This window comes from Polistes fuscatus, unplaced genomic scaffold (assembly GCF_010416935.1).
Source record: "Polistes fuscatus isolate 324 unplaced genomic scaffold, CU_Pfus_HIC Scaffold7, whole genome shotgun sequence".
NCBI classification, from domain to species: Eukaryota; Metazoa; Arthropoda; class Insecta; order Hymenoptera; family Vespidae; genus Polistes; species Polistes fuscatus.
The window spans coordinates 2710729-2734602 of record NW_025113151.1 but is presented as its reverse complement, the minus strand read 5'-3'; the positions used below and the strand labels follow the sequence as shown (position 1 = coordinate 2734602).

The 23874-nt window shown below is 33.9% G+C and overlaps 1 protein-coding gene across 8 annotated transcripts in view; it reads left to right on the top strand.

Annotated features, from left to right (window-relative positions):
• Positions 1-23874, top strand: part of LOC122524367 (teneurin-m) — a 735394-nt gene that overhangs the window by 433891 nt on the left and 277629 nt on the right. The window contains exons 1-2 of one of the 8 annotated variants that reach the window (XM_043646591.1): positions 21034-21139; positions 21844-22164. The exons of 5 other annotated variants lie outside the window; for them this stretch is intronic. In XM_043646591.1, the coding sequence (XP_043502526.1) occupies positions 22152-22164 (13 nt within the window). In that variant the 5' untranslated portion in view covers positions 21034-21139; positions 21844-22151. Of the gene's footprint in view, positions 1-21033; positions 21140-21166; positions 21268-21711; positions 22165-23874 lie in introns of those variants that run through there. 2 more of the 8 variants (XM_043646589.1, XM_043646590.1) reach the window with 2 other exon arrangements.

The window sequence follows — 23874 nt, the reverse complement described above, 5'->3', positions numbered from 1 at the left end:
ACGTAATATGATATTCCAGAAAGGATGAAGATGTCCTAGATGCAGTAGTATTCTCCTCTTCTTCCTTCCTAGTAGAGAAACCCCAAGTGTTCGAAAGTTTTCCCACGTGAGAAATTACGGTCGTTATCGATAATTAACAGGTAACGGGTGTCTCTTTCTCTTCTACCATTGCGTAATTCTATATAACAGTAAAGAAGATACCGTAAGGGACAATTATATCCTTGCTTACGACTATTAATAATAGGATTTTCTTTATAATCTTTAACCACCTTCTCGTTATATCTGACTTATTTTTCAGCAACACTCCTCGTTTGTCTTTGGTAATTTAATTTCTTTTCTCTCTCTCTCCCTCTCTCTCTATCTCTCACTCTCGCTCTCGCTCTCTTAAAATTTGGTCGTAATATTCGAAAAAGAGCTTTACACAACGCCTTCCATTGTTCAACGTAGCCAATTTAGGACGATTATTTACAGTCGGTGGGATTTATTTTCACCGTCAAAACCCTCCCCTCGTCTCGTGGTTTCGGTTTTACTTTCTCTCTCTCTCTCTCTCTCTCTCTCTCTCTCTCCTTTTTGTGTGTTCTCTCTTTATCGCAACGATTTGTCGTTTCGCGGTCGAACACGAGGGTGAATCGTGCTCGTGACGCTGAGAAGGAACAGGAAAAGCGTTCGTTTCGTTTCGTTTCGTTTCGTTCGTTCATTCCACCCCCGTTTTCTCTTAGCTTAGGGAAGAGAATCTCTTCTCTTCCCCTTTTCCGTGTACTCTGCACGCTCGTTAGCAACGACGCTGATAATAATTAGTCGCTTGCTTTGACTCGTCGAAAGAGAATGAACGTAGTCGAGTTCGAAAGGGGGCGGGTGAGAAACGACACCCGATTTCTCTTGTAAGATACCCAATGACTTCTAGATCTTATCCTTCCCCTTTTTGCTTATAATATTCCTTTATTTCTATCGTTAAATTACCATTAAGGATATATAATTCATTATTCTTGATCATCTTATCTTGACAATTTAAATATAATAGAAATTCGTTAAATTAAATTTATCTTAGTTTCGTTATCGAGATATTAATTCTAATTGATCGATCATATATCTCGTTGAGATTGATATTATTTTTTTTTTTTGTAATTTTATTTGATAATTAATATAAGGGGAATTTATTTTATCGCGAATTTTGAAAAAAAAAGTAAAAATATCGATAACTTAAATTCTAATAAATAAGTTTATTTTTATTATTCAATTCAATGTTCATATCTTAAAGAAATTGTCTTTGGCATCAAAGATAATTTTAATTAATTAATAATCTCGTTAAGATTGATTATTTGATTTATCTGCTAATTAATATAAGGAAGTTTATTTTACCGTGAACTTTGATCGTCTCAAACTAAAAGTCTGGAAAAAATAACAAAAATGCATCAAATACCTAAAATATGTATCCTTAAACGTATCTTAAAACCTTCCCCAATTTAAAATGACAAAATAAGCAACCCCTTTAAAAATGTAAAAAGAGGGAAACCAAAAAAAAAGAAAAGATAAAGAATATTACAAAGAAGAAGAAGAAAAAGAAGAATAAGAATAAAATAGGAAACAAGAACTAAGTCCTAGTATTGTTGATAAGAAAGACTATTCGTATACGTTTTAAACAATGAACAATCTAAATAAAGAAATACGAATACAATGTATATGTATAACGCATCGAGTATACGACACAAAGGTATCAACGTAGCGTGCAAAATGTTAGTATTAAGAACGACGATTCGTCAAACGCTTCTTCTTCCTTCGTTTCGAAGTCTCTCTGAATTTTCCAGCCAGCATTACGTGCATCTTTCATCCGCTTTATTCTTCCGGTGCACGCCGTCCCATCCCTTCTCTTCCCTTCCCTTCGCGTCCTGAAGGAAATAAAGGTGCAACGAACGCGAACGAAGCCGCATGAGTGGTAGCAAAATTGGCCTTCAGACGATGCCATGTTAGAGGTAGTTGACTACTACGACGAACTACTACGGCAATGGCAAAGTAGAAGACGTGTAAGAGAAAAAAGAGGGATGGGTAGTGGGTGGTGAGGTTAGGAAGTCAGGGAGTTTAGGGGAGGGGGGATTTGACTCCCTACGAAGGACGAAAATGAGAGTGCCTGATGTCTCGAGCATCGACATAATCCAGACGAAACCTGTAGACAAAAGGAGTCGCGTGTTCTCTTATCTTTTCTTATCTTTTCTCGAATAGATACACCACACGAAGTAAACTACCAGTCTTTTTTTTTCTTCTTCTTTTCTTTTACTCCTTATTTTTCTTATTCTTTTTCCTTCTTTTTGTTTTTTTTTTTTTGGTTTTTTCACTCAGATAGAGTATACCTACTCTCTTTACTTTTCAAATAAAATCCTTTTCCCCCCCCGTGGATATCCTTCTTACACTTTGTTCGAAATATTTTTTTCAACCGACGACGTCTTTTGGCTTAATAGAAAATCTACTATTTTCTCGTGAAATAATAATAATAATAATAATAATAATAATAATAATAAAAAGAAGAAGAAGAAGAAGGGACGTGCGATATAGTCTAAACAATTTTTTTAATTTACTTATATTCAAATACGTTTTGTATCTTCATTTTAATTGAACTAAATCTTATACGAAAAGGGGATGATAATAAAAGAAAAAAAAAATACTTTTCAGTACAGTAGTAGAGTATAATGAATAAATTTGTGAAATAATAATCACTGAATATGAGATTGATGATTAAAAGAAAAATTCTAAATAACGGTAACAGGATATCTTGCAATAAATAATAAAAATATAATGAAAAAATTAGTACAATACTAATCGCTATCATGAGACTTAAATCATCTGTATAAAATATAAAATATATATTTTTTAATATACATAATGATTTTGGTTACAAAAATCAAATACATTTTACACAGATTACATTGAATCCTGTTGCAACACAATATGTGAATTCCATCAACATTACAAAAAATTAGAAATATACTTACAATTATTACAAATATCATTTAATCAATTCAATAATCTAATCAATAATAATAATATTAATTATAACATTAAACTAATAAAACCATTATCTTTTTTGTTACAGGTGAGTAAATAAAAGCCCAACTCAACTTGCCATTATCATCGAAGATTACTCAAGACCCTAATCGTCGTCTGATCTTATGGTAAATATTTAAAAATAAAACAAAACAAGAAAAAAAGAATAAAAAAAGAAATAAGAATAAAAGTAAGGAAAAGGTAATCTCGTTTAAACTATCGCCGCAAATCCGACTGAAAAATATATTCGAACGGGGGCTTGGTTGGGTCCCATAAAGCTACGGTGTAAAGGGAGTTCATGCCGCAACGGGCGTGTATACGAAATTATCGTGCAAACATAGACGAAGGTTATACATGTACGAGTTTCTAAATATATATGGTATGTGTGTGTGTGTATGTGTGTATGTGTATATCAGTAAGACTTAGTCGATTCACGTGTATACGTATGTATTAGTGAGCTTACAAAGCCAAGTCAAGCCAAGGTATACGCGTGTGTCGTGAGTGCGTGTGAGAATGCTGAGAATATAGAGAACAGGGCAGAGGTAGCTCGACACATGCATTATTCAGCTCGGTCAACCCTAACTCACGCAAGACGCATCCTCATCTACCCTCGTATACCTCTAGGATACACTACAACCCTACCTGCTACTCAATACACGTAAGTGCATCGATGTGTAAGTGTGCTAACGAGGAGGTGTATTCGTGCGAACGTCTACGTGTACCTTCCTGAGAGTTTGCGAGCTAGCTAGCTAGCTAGCTTTAAATAAATGTATGTATATGTGTATATGTATGTGTGTGTGTGTGTGTGTGTACGAAGCTCAGAGTCCTAGGCATCACTGCACAGCCAATTCCCTGTCGCGACATCCCAATAGAGTTTACCGTCCAGTGATTTGTACTAGACAATCAGAAACTGTTTTGTTAAGAAACCCTTCCATACATTTTCTTATATTTGTTTGATCTTTTTTTCTTGTTTTTTTTTTCATTTCATTTTTTCCTTCTTTTTTTGTCTTCTTCAATTCTAAAAAGAATTGATTTAAAATGATCCAATTCTTGTGTTAATCTTTCGAGTGTTGAGTAATTTGAATTGAAGTATTTTTTAGGGACGAATTAGTTTATTATTAATGCGACCGTTTCCATTGGTTGATATTATTAACCAAATTTAATAATGAATTATATTAAATAATTAAAATTTTGGTTTCTTACATAATTTTCATTTGACAAAACTCAAAACAATAATCAATAAGCAAACCAACATTACGTTATTTTACATTCATATCGACAAACACGTATATGCGTCGATAGACCACGCTAGCAACTTTTAACAAACTCATATATGCGCCCATATCAATCAAATGGTTGATCTGTTTAGATGGTTAAAGTATCACGATTTAAACTAATTTTCTAAACATTATTTTAAATCGTAACAATCGTTTTTTATCTTTCTATCCCTTAACACGAGAAAAATATAATTTCCCATAGGAACGAAGTTATAGTTCGTATCGAAAAAAATGTTTTCGCGTGATTTTGAACGCTTTTGTAAAATAATTCGTACGCGTTAATATTCGATACATAGTATAACGGATAAATTATTTCAAACATAGGATTTATTTAAATATTTTTGTGCGATAATACAGATATTATTAGTTATAAGTATTTTCTACAATATATATGTAGGATTTTTAATGGGAAAAACAGTTTTATTACAAAACGCAGATCCTCTCTCTTACAACGCTCAATACTCACTACCCTTTGTCGCTCGTGCATTCATTCGTCGCATTCACACCGTCCTTTATTTCGTCCGTTGTATCAGGTTACTTAAAATCTAACCAATACCTATCGCCCTATGCTAACAAACTAGCGTCTTTGTCAGTAAACCCAAAAGATAAGACGGCGACGCTTACCGTCTCCTACATATATATATTTAACGAAGTTAAAAAGTCTAAACGAAATTTGTGTCGATCACCTTTAGAGAATGTGGTTTGAAAATTTTCATCTCCCCCATAATGTTCTTCATACGCAAGGGCTACAAACCATCGCAGTTAATAGGTTTTATACGGGACGATATGTACACTTAATGAAATATCGAACCGCCAATCGGGTTAAAACGTTGGTCCGCGTAATGCAACTGTAATTAACGTTATAAACTCGCTCTCTTTGAACGCGCTCTCAAAATAGCTAGCAGAAAGCTTCGGTGGTAGCTTCGATGAGGTATGAAGGATGATGGCTGGATAGGGTAGATAAAAGGGATGAGAAAAAGAGAGAGAGATAGAGAGAGGGGGTGGAAGAGAAGGGGAAGGATGGTGAAAAGATTGAAGAGGGACGGACGGGTAGTAACTGGTAATAGTAGAAAAGTAAATGAAGACGCGTTTTTTCTTGGTGGTGTTATCAGAAACGAAACGTTTGAAGGTAACATTTTCTCTATCTTTGGAGAGGAAAAATCAAGGGAAAAGTAGGTTTTTCAGGGTAGGTTAAGTTCGAGAAGTCCTTTGCAAGTCTTCCTTGGACCGATTCGGAAGTGGTCAGGCGAGACGAAATGGGTATTTGGTATTCTGAAGAAGTAGCCTTTACCTTTTTCCATTCACTCACTCACTCTCTCTCTCTCTCTCTCTCTCTCTATTTCTCTTTCTGTTCAGCTAGTCGCGTACGCACCCCCAAACTATCTTCCGCTTGCTCGAATCTTTTTTCTCTTCGTTTTTTATTTTTTCTTGCCATTTCTTCTACTTTTACTTCTTCTACTTCGTCTTCTTCGTCTGGTACTTCTACATCTTTCATTCCTCGTGCAACTCTTCCGTTTTTCGCGACGAGTAAATATTTGCTACGACTACTTGAAAACGAACGATGCGGTTACCAAGACGAATACTTTCAAACCGCATTCCTTAAATTTAAGCAGCGCTTCTTTTCTGTCCGACCAAAAGGTTTCCGATTTATGGGTTAGCAATTGTAATAAACAGGAATATGTGATGTTAATTAAATGAATTTAATTCGTGTTCATTGTTTCATAATATCATTTTCTTACATATTTCTCTAACTCATGTGCATTGTTTCTGAAAATATATATATGAACTATGTTTTAAATTTGCAAATGAATTTTCATTTGCAATAGAAAAAAAACTAATGTTAATAACATTTGCCTTTCTTTTAATACAAACTTTTAATCCAAATTTGCATAGAGTAACTTAAAATATATACAATATATTTATTTTATAAATCGTACACACAAATGACACTCTGTATCATACCGTATTTTTCTTTCGAATGATTTGATTAGTTTGTTAAAATAACTGAAGAAAACCAAATGAATTGATACTACTTTAAACCGTTTTTTTTTGTACTCGCAAGACGTTATAGAAAAATTTCGTTACTTCCTATAAACGACAATTGTTGCATAAGGGATTATTCCAGTCGCGTATACAAATGGGTTAATTGTTTCTATCAGTACGGCGATATTCTATGAATTGATAAAATCGTTCAAACGTTTCTCCACTTTTAAACCAATAGTCGAATGGTAACAAACCAAATCACTCGTCCGTGTAACTTCTCGTTCCGTGTAACTTGATTTACGAAATAATTTTTAAATCCGTAGATACGGTCAACAGTTTAGACGCTAGAATAAAAAAAAGAAAAAAAAGAAAAAAAAAATAGAAAAATACTAGACCACAAACGTGTTACACGTATCGATACGAAACGTAAAGCTTTCGGATGGAAGAGATACAAAAAAAAGAAAAAAAGAATAATGGAGGAAAAAAAATGAAACAAATTCTTTTTTTTTTATTTCCCTCTCCTTCTCTCTCTCTCTCTCTCTATTTCTTAGTTTTTAGTTTTTAATTAGCATGTCTTTGGTTATTTTCAAAAGGCAAGTCCTTAGCAAGTTTACAAACAGGATGGCTTCCCCTGACGAAGAAAAGGGACGCGCACAGTTCGGTGCTGGGCTCGATTCGAGTCGCGGTAAACATTCGACAAAGTTTGACAAACTTTCAGCTCAAGTTTTCCCTCCTCTTACCACTTCTACACTTCCTTCTTACACCCTCCCTTTTACCCCTTCTCCCAACCACCCTCTATCTATCTCTCTCTCTCTCTCTTTCTCTACCTTTCCGTCTATTTCGCGATTTAAGTAGGGAGAATCGTACTTGTTTCTATCTTTTCCATCCTTCTTTTCCACCACCCCCAACCTACCTGTTTCTTTCTTTTTCATCTTTTCTCTATCTCTTTCTCTCTCATTCTTGGATTCTTCCTTTTCCTGCTCAAGAGTTCGTGAAAGGTCTTCGATTTGGTAGCAGGTGGATAGAGGCGGACGACGAATTCGCATCAAACGAATCGATTGCAGAAAACTTGTCGAAAGCCTCGACGAAATCCTTCCCTCTTTCTCCTCCTCCCCCTCCCCCTCACCATTGCCCCCTCCGCCCTCTCTCTCCCTCTCTCTAAGCTCTCTCTTCTTATTTCGTTTCTTCTCCTTCTGTCATTCAGATTCCTTCTCTTCCTCATTCCAAAACTTTTTCATATTATTCTTCTTTTTACTTCTTCTTCTTCTTCTTCTTTCTTGCCTTTTTCTTTTTTTTCTTCTGTTTATTCTGATTCCTGTTTTCTTCTATAATTCTTTTTCTCTCTCTCACACACACACATACACAGTTTCACAGTTGCTATTTCTCTCGTATTCCATCACATTTAATCTTTCTAACATTTTGTCATTTTTTTCCTTTCTCTTTCTGTCTGATTATCTTTTACTATTTTTCTCTCTATCTTAAACTATAGTTTAAGTAATTCGTATTTATACTTCTCACTATCTCATACTGGTTTACTATTGTTATTTATACTTCTCGCTATCTTTTACTATTTATCTCTCATTCACTCTTTCAATCTATTCCTTCTCTCTCTCTCTCTCTCTCTCATTCTCATTTACTATTCGTCTATCTTTTTCTCTCTAACTGTTTCTATTTTACTTTCTTACTATCCGTATCAATCGTCTTAGGTTTTATTTCAGGACGTTGTCCTTTCCATCCTAACCATCGTAAGATACAATATAGAAAATAATAGAAGAAATAAAGACGATCTAAAAAAGAAATAGAGAAAAAAAAACAGAAAGGAAGAAATAAAGATTGGATTCAAAAGGCCCAAGAAGAAGAAGAAGAAGAAGAAGGGCTTGGCAACCTCCTCCTGCGAGTTCAATCTCCTTCTACTTCGACGTTGGATATCCGGGTTCTCTGAGATGACTACTATACTTATCTCAAAAAAAAAATAAGAATAAGAAGAAGAAAGACAAAGAATATGATAGATATAGTGAGATTGCTTACTTAAAAGAAAAAGATACCCCTTCTTTATTGTCGTATCTTTCGAATGATTGGTTGTTTGGTTAATTGGTTGGTTGGTTGATTGGTTGATTGAAAGTGCATCGAGACTTGGCGAGTCTTCTAACGAATTCAAACGTTCTCATTTTCATTTCTGTGATTTCACTATACTCGGTTTCACTCTCCTATCCCCACTCCTCCTCCTACTCTACCCTTACTTGCCCAGTTGTTCCAGTTTTAAGAGATGAGTAGCTTATGGAATTCAGATAATGCGAGGGAATCTGTTTAACTTGTCGAAAGGGTAACGCGTAATTGTGGTTTGTTGAGAGAACGAAATTGGAGTAAGAGAGAGAGAGAGAGAGAGAGAGAGAAAGATGTTCAGCCAACAACGATGCTTTTTATTTCGTCGCCACCGGCTGGCCGGATCATGTTTCATCGTTTTCTCCTCTTGCAAATCCGATATCCAAAGCTATATTGGTGTGCAAATTGCAATTGATCGTCGAACCGAGCCTCCTCCTCCTCCTCCTCCTCCCCCACCACCTCCTCTACCTCCTCCTGCTGTTCCTCCACTTTTACCTTCTACTCTTCCAACACCATCAACCTTCTCCTACTCGTTCCACCTCCACCAACACAACACGTATACCTCCACCTCCAACTAGTACGCCGCAGTATTTTTCCGCAAACAATATTTCCATGAAAATTGTCCATATTCATTCGGATTTCGTTTTCCTTCTAATAGCATTACTATGTTATACCCTATGTTATTCCATAAATTTAACCTCCATGAATTCCATTCGGTCATGGTAAATTGCAATTTACTCTCTGCCAATTGTGTACTAAGAGAAAAAGTGTTAGTGCCTGTACGCATTTTAATGTTTCTTATTTTTACTTGTGTTCTTCTGTCATACCCCATCTATATTCTCTTTTTTTTATTTTTAATTATTTATTTTCTTTTTTTTCCTTCTTTATTTTTTATGGTGTTTAAGTATTTGTATTTATAAGATAAACGTGTGAGTGCGTGTACGCATTTTAATGTTTCTTATTTTTACTTGTGTTCTTCTGTCATACCCCCTTTCTATTCTTTTTTTTATTATTTTTATCTTTAATTATTTATTTTATTTTTTTTATTTTTTTTTTGTATGGTGTTTAATTATTTATTTATAAGATAACGTGTGAGTGCGTGTACGCATTTTAAGTTCTTATTTTTACTTGTGTTCTTCAGTCATACCCCCTTTCTATTCTTTTTTTTACTTTTTTTTTTTAATTATTTATTTTATTTTTTTTTTTTTTTTGTATGGTGTTTAATTATTTATATTTATAAGATAAACGTGTGAGTGCGTGTACGCATTTTAATGTTTCTTATTTTTACTTATGTTCTCCTCTAATCTCCCCTCCCCACCTCTCTTTTTCTCTCTTTCTTTTCTTTTATTAATATTTAAATATTTATTTGATTTTCTTTTATATATATAATTTTCTATGATAATTAAGTATTTATATTTAAATGATAAGCATGTATATACGCGTGGCGTAAGGATGTTTTGAGTATCTTATTTTCCCATCATTTGTTCTTGTGTTCTCTGTTCCCCACTTTCTATCTCTCTATCCTTTATTTTTTAATATTGGCAACGTTCTTTTTTATTCGAAATTTAATTCTAGATAGTTTATGGGAAAGAATTAAAGGAGCTTTGAATTTTGAGTTAGTAAAAATGCAAAGTTTAAAAGCAAGTAATTTGAAATCCATGGGATGGTTTTCGTAATATCCTCATGCGACAGAAAATTCGATGGATTTAACGTTTAAAAAACGAACGTAAAAGAAGAGAGGGAAAAAGTAAAAAAAAAAAGATAGATAGAGAGAGAGAGAGAGAGAGTAGGTTGAAAAATATATGTTGGTATCCATTTTTACGAGACCAACGGCAAACTGTTCAACGTGCAGCGGTTGTGTTTGCGCGTTCAAAAAAATAACACGAAATCGGATAGAAAGAGAAAGAGTAACGGAGAGAGAGACAGAGAGAGAGAGAGAGAGAATGAGAAAGAGTGAGTGAGAGAAAGAGAGAGCTTGGAATAAATTTTATTCGCTTTGGGAGATCCGATCTCGGTGATCTAATCGAGCGATAACCACCAAACCTGTTGTTTCTTTCGCGCCTTTATTGCGTATCCAGGCTTGGGGAAAAAAAAAAATTAAAAGCACCATGCCGCCGCTTAAAGGACCGTGATATACGGTGATCGTTAAGTTACGAATGTTGAAAAAATGTTTAACACGCTTGTCCCTACGTCTTTATCTTCGTATATCTTTTCTTTCATTCAGCGTTGAATGTTTTTCACGTTTATTACGTTGATTCGAAATATAATATCGTCACGTGTTTCGATGATTTTCTTGAAGATCATCGCTAAAAATTCTATAAATGGTTTTAATTTAATTTTTAATTTTAATAATAATAATTTAATTTTAATTTTAATTTTTAATTTTTAATTTTTTTAATTTTAATTTTATTATCTATTTAATTTCTTTATTATAAAAATAAATGTTTCTTTAATAACGAGAATAACCCGATTGTTAAGCGAATTGATTGAAAAGCCGGTTTATCGATTAACGAAGTATTAATAAATAAGTATAATGATTAAATTTACACGACACGATGATTATTTTAAACGAACTAATCATTACGTTGTCGATAAATCGGATTGATTCTTTTATCAAACTTAGAAAAAATAAATTTACGATAAACTATACGAAATTTCTCGCAATCCCAGACATTTATTATTATCACTATTATTATTAACCTCGTACAAAATATTTGTAAAGAGACTTGTAGGGAAAAGTATAAAAAAAAGAAGAGAAAGAGAGAGAGAGAGAGTAAGATTTATTCGATTAAAATTTCGGATGGAAGGTTTAGATCGTCTGGTTTTTCCCCCTTAGTGTCCCCCCCCACCGTCTTCCCCGAAGAAAAGGGAAAATCGAAGAAAAATATGTCGGGAATACTTTTTCAAGGATATTCGGGTCTACTGAGGTGGTCCCATAAGCGTGTGGTTTCGAAGCAAAAGCCTCTCCCCCCTCCCCACCAACCCTTCCCCACCGTTTGCCACGTCATCGATAGCATCCTAACGTTTTCCGAATCGAGTAAAGGTGAATACCTCGGAAGAACGAAATACTCTTTTGGAAAACGAAACACACTGACGTAGGCAAACTTTTGGAACCACGCATGCTTGCGAACGGTTTTTCAGACGAGAACCATCCATCCATCTTATAAACGCGACTCCAAAGAGGTTTTATTCCATATCACATCCCATCTTTCACTCATTCTCATCCTTCTCTTGCTCATCCTCTCCTGCACTCTCTCTCTCTCTTTCTTTCTTTCATTCTAATCTTCTCTCGTGCTCATTTTCTCATTTTCTACTTAATCTTTTTTGCAGGTTGCTTTTTTTCAGGGTTTTTTTTTAAAGGAGTTTCGTCAAGATTTTTTTCGGAATTTTTTTCGGAATTTTTTTCTTTCAGGATTTCGTCTGACTTTTGTTTTTAGAATAGGAAATAATGAAACTGATCGATTTAATTGTAAAACAAGGCGAAATGAAAATACTTTAACTAATTGTTCTATTCATTAAACTGACAGAATTAATTAAAGTATTCACATTTCGCATTATTTTACTTTAACTAGTTATTCTATAAATTCGACAGATACGATTAATTAACGTGTACGAAATGAATAATATTTGATATGAAATGATAAGAAGAGTAAGAGATATTCTTCGATTTTGTTTCAATATATCTATTTATAATTACTGTTATCATTCGTATCGTATGATTGTTATAAAATTGAATGATTCTTTTTGTATAACAACATTTCCCTTTTTATCTTTATTTATTTTTTTTATTTCATCTCTCATTGTAAAGGTATCAGAAAACTGGTATAAAAATAAAGGATAACGAAGAGGAAATTGGAATAGTATCAGAGTACAATTAAATGGACATTGGTTCGTTTGCTCGTAGATTATTACTTATATATATATTTATATACATAAGAAAAAATAATAAAAATAAATAACCAGTAGAGAGACAACAAAGGTAAAAAAATGAGTTCGACGTTCGATTAATAAATTCCAAGCTTTTTTTCTCCGGTTAGCGGGGTAGCTCTTGAAAACGACTCGTTACAAAAATATAAGTCGCATCCATTGTGTATGGAACTTTCTTTCCATCTCTCTCTCTCTCTCTCTCTCTCTCTCTCTCACTCATTCTCTATCTCTCTATCTCTTTCACTTACATTTACATATTTGTAGATAAGCTTTATTTAAATCCGAGAGAACGATTCGAAAGGACGATAGGATAATAGTATCCACTGATGCATATGTAAATTGAAATCAAACTACTTCTCTTGGACTGATTTCAAAGAAACTTTCGAGAATGGTAGAGAGAAAAAGAGAGAGAGAGAGAGAGAGAAAGTTTCGGTCGCGTTTGTCGTCTAACGGTGTCCCATGTTTGTGCATGTGCATGTACCTGTGTACCTGTACTTGTGCCTATGCTTGAATCGTTTGAAGAATAAACGATGACGTGTTTTAAAAAAAAGTATCCTCTTTCTATTACGATGATGCTACTACGATCCTTACCAAGAACATACGAAAGAAACAATTTCATATATACGTATAAAGATAGAAAGAGATAGAAAGATGGAAAGAAATATCGATGGAATGATAGAAAGTAAAAAAAAGGCTAATTAGGACGAAGCACTTGAAACAGCAATCTTAATCCTTCTTACGATTTGAAATAGCGATAAGGAATCGGAAAAGGAAGTTGAAGGATCGTAAAGTCGGTCGATTGGTCGATCGGCTGGTTGGTTGGTTGGTTGGTTGGTTGGTTGGTTGGTTTTCGTTTGTCATTCTCGTTTTACTTCGTACGATCGGATTTACGATTAGTTTTTTAATCCAGAATTCAATCCATTTCCTTCCTCGTTATTTCCACCCCCCCCCCACCCTGTTATGCGTTCTGTTTCTATCGTAAATCATCCTATATTCTTCTATCTCTTTTTATTTTTTAACTATTTTTCCTTTCTTCTTCTTCTCTTCTCTTCTTCTTCTATGAAAGAACTGGCATTAAACGTTGGCTACCAATAGGTTTCTATTCGTCAACTGTATTTTTCGATCTTTTGACTTGAAGGTAGATAGAGGAAAGATAAAAGTGAGTTAAAACATAGGATATTGTGTATACTGGATGCATCTTGTTATTTGGACCAATGCAATTTCGAAATCGTTATGTGGAATTTTAAATAGACCAAAATTTCTAGTGTATCATGATAAAAATTAATTGAACTATGTTCAAATTACTTGAAAAAGTAATAAAATTATGATTTATCTCAACTTCTAAATAGATTCTTTTATAAAAATACAGAGGAAACAGTATTTATAAGGCATTACTGTACTCGACTATCACTTTGATGCACTTTTGCAATTGCATTGATAAGCTCCTTTCAAAAATTCTTTCTACATAACAACAAAGCTCGTTAAACAACACCACTAAATTTATTTTCATACAACTTACTTTACAAAATCTACAAAAAAAAAACAAAACAGAAACAACAAAGTATATACCTTAACACTACTTTACAACAAAATAAAGTTAAGTTACATGATGCACCCTCTATATGCATATAAAAGGTTGAATCATCGAATTCAGGATCGTGTCCTTTCGTCTTGGAAAGAACGAAGTAAGAATATCCCCTCTCCTATCAATCCCACCACCCTCCCCCCACCCCATCCCACACTATTCTTCTCTCGGCTGCATTTGTCCCTTATTAGATATTCCATTTTATTGAACCTTCTCTTCGCTGTCTTCTTCCTTCCTTTCTGCCTTCCTGCCTTCCTGGTTGCCTGTTTGGCATCTTCTTCTTCTTCTTCTTCTTCTCACATCCCTTTGCCTTGACTATACCGTACTAGAACGATACCCCCACCACTACCCCTCCCCACCACCACTACCATCACTATCACCACCACTATTACCATTTCCTATTCCGTTTTCTTCAACCCACTTATACATACTCCCATATCAGAATATATGTATACACATACGTACCTGTATATATCCACACATACACATACACAAATACACACACATATATATACTTTTCTTCCTGACTTCTATCATCTCCTTTTTGGCAAACGCGCTTCTCGTCGTCCACGACATCGTTTTACTCTGCGTCTCGAATTTCAAACGTTATTATTCACCCTTCCGCGAAACCCTTCACGGATCTTAGATCTTCCTTGTCGAGCCGTTTCCGGTTTGATGCACGCCTCCAAGCTATTCTTCCTTTCACCTTCTCTCTCTCTCTCTCTCTCTCTCTCTCTCTCTCTTTCTCTTTCTATCTCTTTTCCTTTCATATCTTCGTACTCTTGGATGCACCGAACTACACGTCGATCTTCCTCTTCCTCTTCCTCTTCTTCTACTTCTTCTTTTTCTTTTTCTTATTTTCTTATTTTTTTTTTTATCTTTTTTTTCTCTTTTACTTTTCTTCTATAAGTGGATGAGCACATTTGGAGAGAAAGAAATTTGGTAACTTTAATCGAGATCAAAAGAAAATACATTCGCTTGTACGAACTTTAAGTTTCTATTCTAATGTAATCTTGTTTATCGTACGTTTTAAATCGATTCATGTGACAGATGCATGTGTTTTTCTTGCTTTTTTTTTTCTCTCTCTTTTTTTTTCGTCGCGTGATCAAGTATAATAAAGATAACTTAGTTCGGTAGTAAAGGTTAGTAATTTGTAATATTTGTTTTTAAATGGACTCTTACTTATTATTACAATTTGTATTCATTAATTCTTCATACATACGTTGTCATTAAATTTCATTAAATATTCGTACATCATTATTGTCAATATATTCTAATTAAATTCTAATTTCAATATTTTGTAGACGTATATTATCTCTCTCAATATATGAAAATATAAAATATATAAATATATAAATCACATAATTCTTGATCGATTTACTTGATGCATGATTTATATGAACGCAATGAGATACTTAATCCAACAAAAATACTATTAAATCATTGCCAGAACATTATTTGCACATTTATAAACGCAGTAAGAAGAAAATGTGTCTTTTTTTATGATTATAGTCACATCAGAGCAAAAATTCATCACATTGTTATGACAAAAATTGACCATATAGAAAAAGAATTAACATAAGTTCTCAATAAAAAAGAATCCCTAAAAATTGGACAAGGATTGAAGTACTTTCCGTAAGAATTTTTCATAACATTCCATTAATCGTAAATTTAATATCATTACCAAACATCGTATCACGTGATCAAAATTCCAACAAATAATATCACACTTTTATAACTATAATAATAATAATAATAATAATAATAATAATAATAATAATAATAATAATATTGCACGACAAAGTAGGAACTCTCTAACGCCCATAAAAATTCTTTTTCCCTGAATCATAAAATTATGCAAAGGACGTGCTTATCGAGCCAAATTTTGAAAGAAGGTAAAAGAGAAAGAAAGAAATGGCAATTCGGTGCTCGGCAGGAAAAAAAAAAGAAAAAAAGATAAACGTTCCCAAAAGTAATCGCTAACGCGAGCGGGGTGGAGGGGGTGTAGGTACGACGATGAGGATGAGAAGGTGGTAAGAGTGTGGGTAGGGTGTGGGGGTAAGGGTGGGGTGAGGTGGGGTTGAAGGTTACTACATCGTGGCACGTGTAACGAGTCGATTTCTCCATTTTCATCGAGGAAGAAGAGTGTTAGGGGGTAGTTGGAAGAGGAAGAGGAGGTGGGGGTAGAAGGAGAAGTAATTCGCGTTCGTGAAATAACGAGGACGAAGGAACGTGCAGCCGGTGAAAAGTGGGTAATCTTCGTCCCACCGTTCCATCAAGTCACATTTTTATTTTTTTCATTCTCTCTCTTTCTCTTTCTCTCTCTCTCTCTTTTTTCCAACTTACTTTAAGAATGCTCACACGAGTTCACATTTATAGCAATATATACACACTTATACATCTTCCTTTACTCGTTTATACATGTTTGTATATGTGTGTATGTGTCTATAGAAGTGGAGGAATATAAACCTACATAAACGAATATGCGAACACACCTATACACGTTAAGAAATATTTGAGGAAGTATATAACGTAAAAGAATAAGGGACGAACGTCGGTAATAATATCTGTTCGTGTAGGTCCGAAAACACCCTTTCGTCCTATGTCCTTTTTCCTTACTCTGATCCGAGCAATCATCGTCTCGGAGACGCCAGCTTCCTTCTCGAAGGACCTTCTTTCTTTTCTTTTCCTTTTTTTTTCTTCTTTTCTACCTACGCTTTTCCTTTTACCCCAATCGCAATAGGACATCTCTGCTCGCGCGTTTACAACCTACTTGGACACGACACTTTTCTTTCTTTCTTTCTTTCTCTTTCTCACTAACTTTCTTTCTCTCTCTTTCTTTTTTATTCGTAACAATGGCGGATCAAAGCGAACTAAACGTCCACCGGAGGCCCAAAACGGGCCCCGAGGTTTTAACAATTTTTTCATTTGGATTCGAAAACAATTATATTTTTTTAATAAGATAATTAATAATGTGTTATAATAACAGTGGTGTGGTAATTAGGCGGTAAGTGAACTAAACGTGGGGCCCAAACGGTCCCCGAAGTATTAAAATATCTTCTTATTTGGGTTCGAAGAAAATTATATTTTTTTAATAAGATAATTAATAATGTATTTTAATAACATTGGTGGTAATTAGGCGGTAAGTGAACTAAACGTGGGGCCCAAAAGGTCCCCGAAGTATTAAAATATCTTCTTATTTGGGTTCGAAGAAAATTATATTTTTTTAATAAGATAATTAATAATGTGTTATAATAACAGTGGTGTGGTAATTAGGCGGTAAGTGAACTAAACGTGGGGCCCTAAAGGTCCCCGAAGTATTAAAATATCATCTTATTTGGGTTCGAAGAAAATTATATTTTTTTAATAAGTTTATTCAATAGTTTTATGTGTGGTATGTGTGATATAACCATATGAAATGATTGAGATACATTCTAAGATCTTTTTAATTATGATAAATTAATTTGACTTACATTCTTAATAAATTACAAGACCCGATCGTTTGATCTCGTATTATAGGTTCAGTGTTAACAACTTAATAGAAATTTTTTTCAAATTTATTTTCATCTAACATGAGTTTCAGAATGAGGGGGGGCCCCGATATTTGTATCCTTTGGGACTACAACTTGACTCGATTTGTCACTGATTCGTAATAATCTTCTCTTAATCTAACAGTACTCTTCCTCTTCTTCTTATTCTTATTCTTCTTATTTTGATTCTTCTTATTCTTGTTCTTCTATCTCGGTCTCGTGCGAACGATTATGTCAGTCGGAGTTAAGTCCACGTTTGTTTATCTGATCCCACGTTATAACGACGTACGAACGAGACCAGCTACCGTGCAACATGCCTTTGGCAATATTTCTCTTTACGCTTGTAAAAGAGAAAGACAGAGAGAAAGAGAGAGAGACAGAAAGAGAGGGAGAGTGGGGGAGAGAAAGAGAAATAGAAATAGAGTGGGGGAAATGAGATAGGTAATATATATAACGTATGTGTTTGTATCTCTCTCTCTATATATATATATATATGTATGTATGAGTTTGTGTGAATAAGGAGGAGGAAGGGTGAGAAAAGGAGATGTGACCACCACATGCTGTTCGCTCGCCTAAGGCGAGGATGCTTTAGTTAGATGAATGAACCGACTGAATCACGCCAACCAATTAAGGATTACGCTTGTCGTTCTCTCTCTCTCTCTCTCTTACTCTATGTGTGTGTGTATGTGTGGCTGTCTGTACAGCCAGTCTTCGAAGTTCGAGGAACGTTTGAGCGGTTAAAGGCAAAGCTATGAGTCGACGAACTTAAACTTTACTCGCATCTTCTTAGTTAGGAGGAATTTGAAGGCTTTATTGAAATTTTGTCAGTCGTTGATGTCGAATGAACAAGATTAATATCATCCGTTTGAGTCTTTACATTTTCTTCGTTTTTTTTTTCCTTTTTTCGGCATGATTTAGGAGGTTTGTTAATAGTTTATTTATGTAGTGTTTATTTATTTTTGTCATATATTATGTATATTTTTTTTTAAATGCAATAATGTGATAATTTTGATTTAAATAATATAAATTCTAATATTTTTCTTTTTTATAATAATAAAATATAACATTAGTTATTATAATTGAATTGTATAAAAAATAATAACATCCAATGATAATATTTTAATATGGATCATTTGACTAATCCTTAATAAAATTGATATCTTTAGTTTCTAATTTCGTATCGAATAAAATAACAAGTAGAATAATTGTTTAATTATAATAAAACAATATATCAAAACAGGACATTGTATTAAACATATATAAAATATTAGAAATTATTTCGCGATACGATCTAGATATAATAGAATTAATAATATAATGAAATTAGGATGTGCATAAGTTGCAATATTATTTAATATAGAATATCATTATAGATACGTTTAACGTGATATTGTTTATTCGTGTTAACTTTTATATCTTTCGCAAAACGATTAAAATTCTAGATCGTAAAATCATTGCATAATATCATTCGTGTCATACAAAGTCGAATCGAATGTCCGCATTCGTATACACCGACAGACTGAATGTATTCGAAAGCAAAAAAAATTAAAGAGAGAAAGAAAGAGAGAGAGAGAGAGAAAGTCGAAAGTTCATCCACCCGCGAATTTCTGAATCGATGCCAAATTTGTTGGAAGACCTACGATTTGGCTGTGCAACGTTTGTAAGCCAACAACGGCTCCTAACAGAAATAAGAAGTACCGTTCTCCGCATTGTCGCATCAACGAATCACAAAAAGGATACTACGACTAAAGATAATTTGCCTTTTCGTCGTACCAGGAAATTCAACCCTTTCTTCTTCGCATATTTCAATCATTTTTATCGTCCATCTATTCCCGTAAGGCGTTAATTTCTACTATTTTTTTTTTCTTTCTCTTCTTTCTCTACTTTTTCTTCTTCGTTCTACTACAAAACTTTAAATGATCAATTTCTATAAGATAACATTATTGTAATATTAGAAATCATATTTATTTGATTGATTATTAAATCTATCGAATTATTTTTGTTTTTCTTTTTTTTTCTTGGATATTTAGAAATATTTTTTAACCCTTTGAATACGGAACTCGCTTAACCATTAAGGGAATAATTTTTCTGTTAATGTTTAACTATTTTGATAAAATAAAGGAAAAAGAGGAACAGAATTTCGAGTCAAGGAAAATCGAAAAAAATTGATAAGCGCATATATGCGTCTTTAGTCCACACGGATTCCTTTCGTTGAACGCGTATATGCGCCCATAGCACTCAAAGGGTCAATATATCGAACGTTTTCAAATAAAATATTTAAAAATATTTTTCAATAGTATATCGATGCAATTATCGTGCGACTAAATAACTAAAATGTTTATAAATATTTATACAGCATCAAACTATAAGCAATAATATTTAAAGGATGACATTAAAAAATATTAAGAAATGTAAAAATAATTTCATAGATCAAACAATTATTTAAACTCATAAATAGAAAATTCTTAGATTAAAAAGTCATTTCGAAATTACTCCTGATTCAATTTACACAATTTATAATTTTACTTGAAAACAACTTTATATCCCTCTCATACATTTTAAATATTAACAAACAAATACTACAAATGTTACCACGTAACAAAAATCAACAAAACACCGAACGTAAATTAAACTGCAACTCATTAAAACACTTAACGAACTTTGAACGGATGAAAAATAAATAGAAAAAACGCAGTCTCAAATCAGAGTCTCGAGAACAAGAATCACCCTATAGGATTGTATTTGTTAGGGAAGTCGAAGCAGATCGTTTGACTCTGGCGAATCTCTCGATCCTCTCCATCATATTCTCTGCACATGCCAACGTCCGTGTTTTCCGTGCTATAGGATATATACATATATATAAAAAGAGATAGAGAGAGAGAGAGAGAGGAAGAGGGGAGAATGGAAAGAGCGAAAAGGGGTGGGGCGGAAGGACCACCAGAGAGAAGAACGGGGGCGATTTAGGGGATGAAACTCGCGCGTGCGTGCGTTCTCGTTTCACCGTTAAGCGAAGTATTCCTCGAGTAAGGAAGATAGAAGATGATAAAAGAAGATACTAGATATAGAAGATAGAACAAAATAAAGGAAGATAAAAGAATATAGAAAATTAGAAAAGGAAGTGAAAAATCGAGGTGTGTAGAGGGTTGGAGTAGGTGTCGGAAGGTGGCTAAGGGGATGAGAGAGTGAGAAGAAAGGGTATGGAAAAACCATAAGGAGTATGGGGAAAGAAAAATAATTGAGAAAACAAAGGGAAGGAAACAAAAATTGAATGATCGAACGAGCGAGTGAGCGAGGAAGATGATGATGAGTTATAAGAAGAGGACAAGACGGGAAGGTTACAAAGATTGCTACTACCACGGACTAGTATTATATCAAGTAGCATGATAACTAATGCGATGACGATGACAATGACGAAACTGATGACAACGATGACGAGGATGAAGAAGACGACGACAACGACGACGTCTACGACAACGTCTACGACGACGTCGACGACGACGTCGACGACGACGGCTAGGACGACGGCGCAAACGTCGCCATGTTGAAACACGCATGCGCCGGACGAGAGTAAGTGCCGCGGACTCGGGTCGAACGAGGAGGTCGGAGTCAGTGCAGTGCCAGCTCCCGATCCGCGAACTTATATTTCGTGCCGTATCTATTGAAGTTTTGTCACCATCTTCATCACACACACACACCTCGTTTGTCTTTCTCTTTCTATCTTTTTATCTTTATATATCTTTATCTCTTTCTATATCTTTTTTTCTCTCACACTGGACACAGATATTCTATCCTAATATTATCCTGATTTTACGATAATTGTATATAAGTACGTGTATCATTCAGTTTACTGTCTTCTTCTCTTTCTTACTACACAGTTTTTTACATCAACGTCTACCTATACGTGTCTTTTTTTCTAAATATCTTTTTAACTTATCCTTACTTAGTATTGACGGTGACCATCCTCCCACCCCCTGATTTTCTTTAGATAGAACTGGGTGCAGTCGTCAAGACTATCTCTCGTCATCCACTCTTATTCCAAACGAGAAATACAAAACTCGGTTTCCTTTCCCTGTATATCATCCCTTTAGGAGTGTATTACTCATGAACAACTTCGATCCGTCTACCATCTCGTATAATCTCGAGATTTTTTAAACTTTGATTTAATTATTTTAACGTTATCTTTTCAACCCCCTACCCTATATCCTCCTTTTTCTTTATGTATGTATATATATATTCGTTCGTTAGATTTATTTTGATTTTTTCTCAATAGAATAATAGGAAGATAAATTACGATATTAAACCGGAAAGGGGTGGAAAGTGTAAACGGAGGGTTTATTTTATTTCTCGAATTTTTTGACGTGTGTGTACCGGTGCCGGTGTTGTTACTTCAATCACACGTTAGATCGTCCTTGTTGGATACTCGAAGGACAGATTGTGAATAGTGCAACAAAGTATTACTCTCCTATTAAATATATGAAAGATCTATGATAAAGATAATCGAAAGATTGAAAATATATTAAAAACTAACGAAAACGAAAACTAAGGAATTTGGGAAGAAAATTGAAGAGGAGGAAGGAAGAACCCTTAAAGGATCTCAGTGGGCATCGAATGATGGTGATTTAAATTAAAAAAAAAAAAGAGTGTTCGTGCAGTGCTCTCTTGTGCAATGATAGAGCCAACTGTTCGAGATCTAGGCATAGACCATCGTAGATGTACCAATCAGGTGAGATTTCTATTTTCTTTCTAATTTATTTTGGTTCGATAGGGATAACTAGCTATTATTGTTAATTAATTAGGATTAAATAAAAAAAATGTAAATGGAATAGTTATAGGTAGGGGTTGATTTAGCTCGATAGGCTGTGGCCAGTCGAATTCTGTCGAGTCTTCTCTCCCCCCACCCCTACCTTCTACCCCCTTTGATCTCCCCACCACGCCCAACGTTTGACCGGGGCGAACGATGCACCCAAGGTATCCGCCGGGTATAAACACGACCCACTCTCGCTAACCCTTCCTGTGTTTTCCTTTCTTTTTTTATTTTTTTTTATTGTGTTTTGTTTCCCTTTCTTTCTTTTTTTTTGTTTCTTTCTTTCCTTCCTTCTTTCTTTCTCTTTTACATTTTTTTCCCTTTTACTCTAGCAACGAGCAACGATGTATCTTCGTTTGAGTTCTTTTTTTATTTTTGTATCTCATTCTTTTTATTGGACTACATTTTTATTGGGGTTTGTGTTACACCCCACGCGAGATCTGTGTGTATTTGTTGTTTTTATTTTTTTTAGGACAATCTAATGTGATATTCGTATCGTTATTTGATTATTATATTGTATATCATTTTTATTGATTTATTATTATATTTTTTTAATTATGTTTTCTTTCAAAAAGGGATTGAAATAGAAGATGGAACACTATGGTTGTTTATTTTTTTCTACATCACATTTTGGTGATAAAAATTAGTTAAAAGAATCGTATTATATTTTCATAATCGTCATTATTATTGATATTAAAAAAATATGATATTTAAAAAAAATCACTGTACTATATTCTTCAATTTTATTTTCTTTCATGAGGCGGAAGTTGAAGATGTGACATCGGAATTAATTGTTTTGTCCAACAGCTTGCCGATATTCACATAAATTTCCGAATAATAATTATATTTATTTTAAACAAAATAAATACAATTAGATCGATTTAATAAGAGATGAGACACAAAAAAGAAAAAAGAAAATCGTTAAAAATATATTTATCCGGAATTATTGTTTTTATTTTCTATCGATTTTGAATTCTGATGTCATGCGATCGAGACACGTTTTTTTATTGAATGATCAAGTTGTGTCGAACGGGGGGGTATCCTCTGTTCGGTCTGATTTTACGGCACGAGATGGTTTATTCGTATGGGAGAATTTCGACGGAAAGTCACGTACAACTCGTTGAGCCCTCTTTTTTGTTCTTTCCGTTTTTTTTATTTTTATTTTTAGTTTTATTTTTATTTTATTTTATATCATATACATGTATATATATATATATTTTTTTTTTTCGTTGACCAGTCGACGTCCCATCGATCGCGAACGCGTAAATCGAGACGTGTTATGCCTCCGAGTTTCTTTTTATTATTATTTTTTTCCTATTTTATTAATGTTTCCTTTTTTTTCGACATTTACGGTACGACACCGGCGAATAATCGTTCTCTTGAATTTTCTTTAAAGCTTTCCTTTCTTCCGTTCTTAAGTTCTACATTTGTACTCACGCAAGAATTGTTTGGGATAGTGGAAAAACTTAATGCAAGAAATTTAACACTAAACTTCGTGTATACCATATTTTTATCAATTGGAATTATTTTAGTCAATTGAAATAGCGAATAAAATACAATTTAAACGTTATTTACAAACTGTAAAATTTTTACGAATTATCCCATTTTTACAAATTACAGAACGCAATC